The following is an 8,269-nucleotide window of genomic DNA, read 5'->3' on the forward strand; positions in this document are numbered from 1 at the left end:
GGTCACAACCAGGTCACACTGGGGGGACACCTGGGGGATGTGTGGCCTCGCCCCTAACGGGGCGCAGCCAGGTCACCTTGTGGGGACACACCTGGGGGATGTGGGGATGTCCCCCTGTGGGGTCACAGCCAGGTCAGCCTGTGGGGACACACCTGGGGGATGTCACCTCCTGGGTAACAGGGGGGGGTCACAGCCAGGTCAGCCTGTGGGGACACATCTGGGGGATGTCACCTTGTGGGTAACAGGGGGGGCCAGGTCACACTGCATGGACACACCTGGGGGATGCGGGGATGTCCCCCTGTGGGGTCACAGCCTGGTCAGCCTGTGGACACACACCTGGGGGATGTCACCTCAGGGGTAATAGGGGGGGGTCACAGCCAGGTCACACTGTGGGGACACACCTGGGGGATGCAGGGATGTTCCCCTGTGGGGTCATGGGCAGGTCATACTGCAGGGACACACCTGAGGGATGTCCCCTCGCATGCAGCAGGTGGGGTCACAGCCAGGTCACAGTGTGGGGACACACCTGGGGGATGCAGGTATGTCCCCCTGTGGGTACCTGGTGGGGTCACAGCCAGGTTACACTGCGGGGGCACACCTGGGGGACTCGGGGATGTCCCCTCATGGGTACGAGGTGGGGGCACAGCCAGGTTACACTGTGGGGGCACACCTGGGGGACTTGGGAATGTCCCCCTGTGGCGTCTCAGCCAGGTCACCCTGCAGGGACACACCTGAGGGATGTCCCCTCGCATGCAGCAGGTGGGGTCACAGCCAGGTCACCTTGTGGGGACATACCTGGGGGATGTCCCCTGTGGGTACCCGGTGGGGTCACAGCCAGGTCACCCTGTGGGGACACACCTGTGGGGACACAGGGACATGCCATCACAGACACCAGGTGGGGCTGGGGGACACAGGTGACGTGTGGGCTGGTGCTAAAGGAGGCCACACCCAGCAGTGTCACCTTAGGTAATGACGGGGCGGAGCTAATTAACCAGGCCACACCCAGAAAGGGGCAGGGCTTAGACCACGCTCCCCATGCTGTGAGGCGAGGGCTGTCCCCAGAGGGCCACCAAAAGCCACACCCGGCGGGCAAACGCTTCTCCCCGGCCCTCCCAGTACGCCCAGGCGCTGGCCCAGTTCATCCGCAGCCAGAACATCCGCGAGCTGAAGGTGTGGACGAGCCACATGAAGAGAACCATCCAGACCGCCGAGGCGCTGGGCGTGCCCTACGAGCAGTGGAAGGCGCTCAATGAGATCGACGCCGTGAGTGGGGGGGGGTCACAGCCAGGTCACCCCGTGGGGACACACCTGGGGGATGTCCCCCTGTGGGGTCACAGCCAGGTCACCCCGTGGGGACACACCTGGGGGATGTCCCCCTGTGGGGTCACAGCCAGGTCACCCCGTGGGGACACACCTGGGGGATGTCCCCCTGTGGGGTCACAGCCAGGTCACCCCGTGGGGACACACCTGGGGGATGTCCCCCTGTGGGGTCACAGCCAGGTCACCTTGTGGGGACACACCTGGGGGATGCAGGGATGTCCCCTCACAAGCAGCAGGTGGGGTCAGAGCCAGGTCACCCTACAGGGACACACCTGGGGGATGTCCCCCAACATGTGCCAGGTGGGATACAGGGGGTCAGAGCCAGCTCAGCCTGGAGGGACACACCTGAGGGCACTCAGGGGTGTCCCCCTGTGGGTACCAGGTGGGGTCACAGTCAGGTCACCCTGTGGGGACACACCTGGGGGACGCAGGGATGTCCCCTCGTGGGTACCTGGTGGGGCTAAGGGGGTCGCAGCCACGTCACCCTATAGAGACACACCTGGGTGACTCAGGGGTGTCCCCCTGTGGGTACCAGGTGGGGTCACAGTCAGGTCACCCTGTGGGGACACACCTGGGGGACGCAGGGATGTCCCCTTGTGGGCAGCAGGTAGGGTCAGAGGCAGGTCACCCTGTAGGGACACACCTGGGGGACTCGGGGATGTCACCTCGTGGGTAACAGGTGGGGTCACAGCCACGTCACCTTGTGGGGACACACCTAGGAGACTCAGGGGTGTCCCCCTGTGGGTACCAGGTGGGGTCAGAGCCTTTTTGGGAATTTGGGGGACCCCCCAAATTACCGCCAGGCCCGCTGTGGCACAGGGGGTGTGTGAGGAGATGACCTACGAGGAGATCCAGGAGCGTTACCCCAAGGAGCTGGCGCTGCGGGACCAGGACAAGTACCGCTACCGCTACCCCAAGGGCGAGGTACCCCCAAAACCCCCCTCCCCGGGGGCACATCTGGGGGGGCAGGGGTGTGGGGACACCCCCTAAGCCCCCTCCCCAGTCCTACGAGGACCTGGTGCAGCGGCTGGAGCCAGTCATCATGGAGCTGGAGCGGCAGGAGAACGTTCTGGTGGTGTGCCACCAGGCTGTCATGCGCTGCCTGCTGGCTTATTTCCTGGACAAGAGCGCAGGTGAGGCCTTGGGGACAGCCAGGGGACACCTGGGGACAGCCAGGGGACACCTGGGGACAGCCAGGGGACAGCCCAGAGCTGCTGTGCCCACCTTGTTTCTCTTAACTCCCCCACCCAGATGAGCTGCCCTACCTCAAGTGCCCCCTGCACACGGTGCTAAAGCTGACCCCCGTGGCCTACGGTGAGTGGGGGTCCCCCAAAAAGGGACTGTCCCCCCAGAGTGGCTCCAGAAAATGGGGACAGTTCCCCCAAAAAAGGGAAGTTGTGTCCCTCCCGGAAAATGGGGACAATTTCCATCAAAATGGGGACTGTTCACCCAGAGTGACTCCAGAAAATGGGACAATATACCCCCAAAAAGAGTGTGTCCCACCCCAAAATGGGAACAATCCCCCCCAAAAAGGGTGTGTCCCACCCCAAAATGGGAACAATCCCCCCAAAAAAGGACTGTAGAAAATGGGGACAACTCCCCCCCAAAATGGGACTTGTGTCCCTCTCAGAATTGGGGACAAAGGCCCCCGAAAAGGGACTGTCCCCCCAGAGTCCCTCCAGAAAATGGGGACAATACCCCCAAAAAGGGTGTGTCCCACCCCAAAATGGGAACAATCCTCCAAAAATGGACTGTCCCACCATGTCCCACTCTAAAATGGGGTGAATCCCCCAAAAATGGACTGTCCTGCCCCAAAACGGAGACAATTCCCCCAAAAAGGGGCTGTTCCCCCTGTGTCCCATGCCAAAATGGGGACAATCCCCCCCCAAAAAACTGAAGGGAGGGGGTGTTAGATTTTTGGGGAGATTCCCCCAAAACCCCCCATTTTCACCCCACAGAATGTCGACATCAACCGCACCGCGGCCGATGCCCTCAACACCGTCCCCGAGCACTTCTGAGGGGTCCCACGGGGAAAAGGGGAGCCCCCACCCCCAAATTAAACCTTGTACAACCAAGCAGTGAGCCTGGTGATTGGGGGGCTGCACACCAACGGGGTGCCTTTATTTTGGGGGGGGGTCAGGTGGTGGCCGTGTTGGCCTCGGCCTCGCTGTACTGGCTCGCCCAAAATGTGGGGTCCTTGCCCTGCATCTGAGCGGGGAAAAAAATGGGGGAGGGGGCATCAAATTGAGCCCCCCCAAACTCAGAGATCCCCCCGCCCCCCAACACGGCCTCACCTTGGCCACGAAGTTCAGCACGTCCTTCTTGGAGGTTTCCTTTTCTGCCCGTGGCCCCCACTGGTATTTGAATTCGGGGGGGTCCGTCAGGGGGATGGGGGTGGTCTCCAGGTACCTGCAGAGGGCTGGCTGGTGACCCCTCCTCCAGCAGGTTTTGGGGTGCACAGGGGGGGTGTCCAGCGCTCCCCTGGCCCCGTGAGGGACCCTTTGAGGCACGGGGTGTGGGGGCTGCGGGCTTTACTCTGCGGTGTGGTATAAACAGCCCGGCTGAGCTGGCGCCGAGGCTGCTCTGGGCACACCGGGAGGGACGGGGGGACCCCCTGCACCCCAAATTCCTTCCCCCACCACCCAGGACCCCCAAACTCACTTCTGCCGCACAAACTCCTCTGTCACCAGCTTCCGGACGTCCCCGAACACGCTGTGCTGCTTCCTGGGGATGGGGGTCAGTGAGGGGTGGCACTGAGCAGCCCTGTCCCCCACCCACCCCCTGTGTCCCCCCCCATATCCTACCCTGGGTACACACGGAGCAGGTGCAGGAATTCCCACAAAGCACCTGGAAAAGGGGGTGTCAGTGAGCGGGGTGCAAAGGGAAAGTGGGGTACGGGGTGCTGGGGAGAACTCACTGTCTTTGACTGAGTTGCCCTTCATGAAGATGAAGCTGAGGATGACTAAGAGGAGCCCCATCTTCTCCTTCTCCTTGCCCCTGAGGCACACACCGGGGTGTCACCCATGCTGGGGACACGCCGATGGGGTCCCCCCACCCCTCAAATCACCCAGGTGCCCCTCACCTGCACAGGTACTCGCCCTCAGCACGGGGCAGGTTGTTGATGAGGATGTAGATGTGGCGTTTGGTGTCGATCTCCACCAGCTGCAGCCCGAACACCTGCGGGAAGGCAGGGGTTAATCCACGGGGCGTCTGCCCCAAAAAGCCTCCCCTTCCCCTGCCGTGCTCCCCCCACCTCCTGCAGGGTCCTGTCCGCCCTCCTGACGATTTCCGTGTAGGCATCCCGGTATTCCCGGATTATATTCTTCAGCATGTCTGCAGAAAAGGAATGCTGAGAGAGCCTAGAGCTCTGAGCTTAAAGAAAGGTTTTAAGGGTTTAAACACCGAGGAAGGGGGCTCCCCGAAACGTACCTGCCCTCTTGATAGGAATCTTCTTCTGGTCCTTCACAAGCAGGAACTGCACCAGCTCACTCACCTGTGGGGGAATGAGCAGGGAAGGCCAAGAGCGGGCTGATATCAAAAGAATGCAGACACAGGACTCCGGGAGCGGGCAGAGAGGGGATCACCTCAATCCACCTTCTGGTTCACCTGGTCCTGGGAGCGCCGCTCCACCTGGGTCGGGATGAAATCATCCTCCCCATCGGTCATCTGAGTGGAAAGGACAGGAGAAGCAGGGCAATTTGATGATAGAGAAGGGACCGAAACCGAGAAGGGGACAATGGGAGAGAATGAGGGGAGAACAGCCTCTCACCTGAGAGTAGCCAAGCCCTTTGCTGCGCTTCCGCTGGGACATTTCTCACAGCAGCTCTGAGAGGAAAACAAACACCGGGCGGACTAAAACCGCGACGGGAGCACCCCTAAGGCCGCCCCACGCCTCCCACCCTCAGCAGGGCCGCAGAGACCCCCTCCAAGGCCCGGCCAACGACCCGGCCCAGACACGAACCGTCACCGACCGCGCTCCGACCGCGACTGCGCTGGCCCCGCCCACACCCGCGGACCCCACCCGCGCCAGCCCCTCTTCCCATTGGTCCAACCCCAGCTCGCCCCGCCTATAATTCCACCCCTGTGTCACGATTGGTCGAGAGACGGAGCTCGTCACGCCCCCTGGCGCCCGCCGGGCGAGTCTCGCGCTCCGCCCTCCCCCCCTCACTTCCTGCCCTCAGGCGGGAAAAAGGCGGGAAAAGGCGAGTCGCGCGCGCCCCCCCCCCTCCCCTCACGGCGGCGAAATGGCGGCGAGCGCTGGAAAACACCGCAAAACACCGCAAAACACCCCAAAACCCAGCCCCCGCCTAACCCCAGTCCCCCCCTACTCATCCCACAGCCCCCCCAAACCTTCCCTCACGCCCCCGTTCACAGACCCCCCTCAACCCCCAGCCCTCCTCACCCACGATCCTCACGGGGATGGGGGTCTTGGCACCCCAAAACTGCATCCAGCACCCCAAAACTTGTGCGCTGAGCCCCCTCCCTCACCAGCCTTGCACGCCCTCATTTTGGCTGGGGTCCCGCACTCAGCTCCCCTCACTCGTTTTTTAGGTTTTCATCCTGCTCCCTCTGCTCCAAAATCCTTTTTTGGGGGGTTTTCTTTCTCTCCACAACTCCATTTTGAGGGTTTTTCTTTCTTTCCTGGGGGCTGTTGGGGTTCCGCCCAAATATTGAATAAATGAACTGCATTTGTGCTCCCACCTTTGTTTCTGTTTTAGGGGGGGTCTGAGTGTCGTTCCCACAAGGATTTGGGGGCATCGCAGACCCCTGGGAGTGCCCCAAAATAGGGGGAGAGGGGAAGGATTTGGGCTCCCAAGGGAAAATGGGGGTCAGGGGATTCCAAAGAGGGCACCATGACACCCCAAAATGAGGGGGTTTGAATTTGGAGGCCTCAGCGACGATCCTGGGGCTGTTGAGGGGGTAAACAAGACCCTAAAAATTGGGCAAATCCAGCCCAAAAAGGGTTGGGGTCCCCAGAGGGGCCTCAGGGGTGATCCTGAGACATGGGGGACCCCCAAAACAAAGGGATGGGGCCACCCTGGGGGCCAGGACTGTGAGAAGGGGGGGCTGGAGAGGTTTTGGGGAAGGGTCTCAAATCCTCTCAGGAGCTCTGAAGGCTTTTGGGGGTCCCTGGGGGGTTTGGGGAGGGGTCTCGGGGATGGTTTGGAGGTCTTGGAGGAATGAATTAATTTTATGTCTCTGCACCTTTAAACGGACCCCGCCCCTTTAATTGAGCCCCGCCCCTTTAAGCGCACGGCGAGCCACGCCCATTTCTGGATAAGCCCCGCCCCGTTGCCACGGTAACCGCCTCTTTCCGGAAGTGACGCGCCGGAAAGCGGAAGCGGCGCCATGAAGCTGCTGACCCACAACCTGCTGAGCTCCCACGTGCCGGGGCTGCGGCCCGGGGGCGGATTCCCCCTGCGCATCGAGGTGCGGGGCACGGGGGGACCCCGGGGCACCGGGAACGGCGGGGACACCGCGGGTCCCGCCCCGGACAGGGCCCCCCACCTCTCGCCGTTAGCGGTTACCGGAACCGTAACGCTGCCCCCGTTACCGGTTCCCAGCTTCTTCCCCGTTCCTCTGGCACCGCCGCGGTTCCCATCGGTGTCTCCTCATTTACCTCCCGCCACTCCCGTTACCTCCCCCGTTACTCCCGGTAGCTCCTCCGTTAACCCCAGGAACGCCCGGTAATTTCTCCCGTTACCCTCAATAAATCCCGCGTTCAACCCTCCCGTTAAGTCCCCCGTTAACGGCCCCGTTCCACGTCTGTTACCTTTGTTAACCCCCCCTCCGCTATCCCAGTCCCCCTCCCGTTATCCCGTTCTCGTTATCCCAGTTCTCACCCCCGTTATCCCCGTTCCCGTTATCCCCGTTCCCGTTAACGCCCCGGTCCCCCATCCCGCCGCGGTTCGGGTCGGGCCGGTTGCTCCCCGTTAACCCCCTCGTTACCCTCATTAGCCGCCGATAAATCCCCGTTAACGGCCCCATTTCTCTCATTTGCCGCCCCGTTAATCCCCGTTCCCCCCCGTTAACACCCCCGGTAACCGCTCACACCCCCCAGCCCCGTTCGCTCCCCCCGGGCGTTACCCCCGTTAACTCTGCCGGTAACTCCTGCAGTTACCGCCGTTAACGCCGCCGTTAGAAGCCCCGTTAACCCCTAATTAACCCCTAATTAACCCCCGTTAACCCCTAATTAACCCCCGTTAGCTCTCCCGGTTCCCTCCGGGTACGGGTCCACCCGGTGCCCCCCCGGTAACCCCCATTAACTCCGCCGTTATCCCCCGTTCTCTCCAGGTTCCGGTCCGGTCGGAGCCCCCGTTAATCCCGTTGTTCTCCCGTTACCTCCCCGGTTCCGCCCGTTCCACCCCCCATTATCCCCCGGTTCCCCCCGGTTCCCCCGCTCCCTCCAGGTTCCGGTCCGGTCGGAGCCCCCGTTAATCCCGTTGTTCTCCCGTTACCTCCCCGGTTCCGCCCGTTCCACCCCCCATTATCCCCCGGTTCCCCCCGGTTCCCCCGCTCCCTCCAGGTTCCGGTCCGGTCGGAGCCCCCGTTAATCCCGTTGTTCTCCCGTTACCTCCCCGGTTCCGCCCGTTCCACCCCCCATTATCCCCCGGTTCCCCCCGGTTCCCCCGCTCCCTCCAGGTTCCGGTCCGGTCGGAGCCCCCCGTTAACCCCCCCGGTCCCCGCAGGCCGCCGAGGTTCGGGTCCGCCCGGTGCCGTTCAACGCCGCTTTCGTGTCCCGGTTGGTGCCGCGGCTGCGCTGGGACGCGCTGCGGGAGGCGGCCGAGAGCGTGAGCGGCGGGACCGGGAACCGGGGAGAACCGGGAACCGGGGGGGGAAACCGGGAAACGGAGGGAAACCGGGAAACGGGGGGGGAATCGGGAAACGGGGGGGGAAACCGGGAAACGGGGGGAAACCGGAAACCGGGGGGAAACCGGGAACCGGGGGG

The 8,269-nt window shown here is 62.9% G+C and overlaps 3 protein-coding genes across 6 annotated transcripts in view; 2 read left to right on the forward strand and 1 right to left on the reverse strand.

Moving 5' to 3' along the window:
- LOC121363795 (6-phosphofructo-2-kinase/fructose-2,6-bisphosphatase-like) overlaps window positions 1-3,338 on the forward strand; it is a gene marked incomplete at its 5' end in the record, with an annotated part of 3,908 nt that extends 570 nt beyond the window's left edge. Inside the window, 6 exons of the mRNA XM_041486440.1 lie at window positions 1,046-1,263; window positions 2,140-2,244; window positions 2,324-2,453; window positions 2,572-2,854; window positions 2,951-3,029; window positions 3,279-3,338. Of these exons, the coding sequence (XP_041342374.1) occupies window positions 1,046-1,263; window positions 2,140-2,244; window positions 2,324-2,453; window positions 2,572-2,854; window positions 2,951-3,029; window positions 3,279-3,338 (875 nt within the window). The remainder of the gene's footprint in view (window positions 1-1,045; window positions 1,264-2,139; window positions 2,245-2,323; window positions 2,454-2,571; window positions 2,855-2,950; window positions 3,030-3,278) is intronic.
- Window positions 3,339-3,413: 75 nt separating this feature from the next.
- Window positions 3,414-5,623, reverse strand: LOC121363798 (non-structural maintenance of chromosomes element 3 homolog). Of its 4 annotated transcripts, none has more exons than XM_041486444.1 (11): window positions 5,282-5,623; window positions 5,090-5,145; window positions 4,927-4,986; window positions 4,750-4,813; window positions 4,574-4,653; window positions 4,403-4,497; window positions 4,238-4,317; window positions 4,125-4,167; window positions 3,982-4,044; window positions 3,615-3,729; window positions 3,414-3,528 (listed from the first exon to the last, which is right to left on the reverse strand). In XM_041486444.1, the coding sequence occupies exons 2-11, from the start codon at window positions 5,129-5,131 to the stop codon at window positions 3,457-3,459; spliced, it is 714 nt and encodes a 237-aa protein (XP_041342378.1). In that variant the 5' UTR covers window positions 5,132-5,145; window positions 5,282-5,623; the 3' UTR covers window positions 3,414-3,456. The 4 variants fall into 4 exon arrangements, with proteins under 4 accessions (XP_041342378.1, XP_041342381.1, XP_041342377.1 ...); XM_041486447.1 differs by lacking the exon at window positions 4,750-4,813 and adding an exon at window positions 4,814-4,848; XM_041486443.1 differs by having other exon boundaries at window positions 4,915-4,986; window positions 5,282-5,622.
- A 1,005-nt stretch (window positions 5,624-6,628) lies between these two features.
- Window positions 6,629-8,269, forward strand: part of TRMT112 (tRNA methyltransferase activator subunit 11-2) — a 2,857-nt gene continuing 1,216 nt past the window's right edge. Inside the window, exons 1-2 of the mRNA XM_041486441.1 lie at window positions 6,629-6,750; window positions 8,010-8,111. Coding sequence (XP_041342375.1) covers window positions 6,670-6,750; window positions 8,010-8,111 — 183 coding nt within the window. The 5' untranslated portion in view covers window positions 6,629-6,669. The remainder of the gene's footprint in view (window positions 6,751-8,009; window positions 8,112-8,269) is intronic.

Source organism: Pyrgilauda ruficollis, unplaced genomic scaffold (genome assembly GCF_017590135.1).
Source record: "Pyrgilauda ruficollis isolate IOZ18807 unplaced genomic scaffold, ASM1759013v1 scaffold765, whole genome shotgun sequence".
Lineage (NCBI taxonomy): Eukaryota > Metazoa > Chordata > Aves > Passeriformes > Passeridae > Pyrgilauda > Pyrgilauda ruficollis.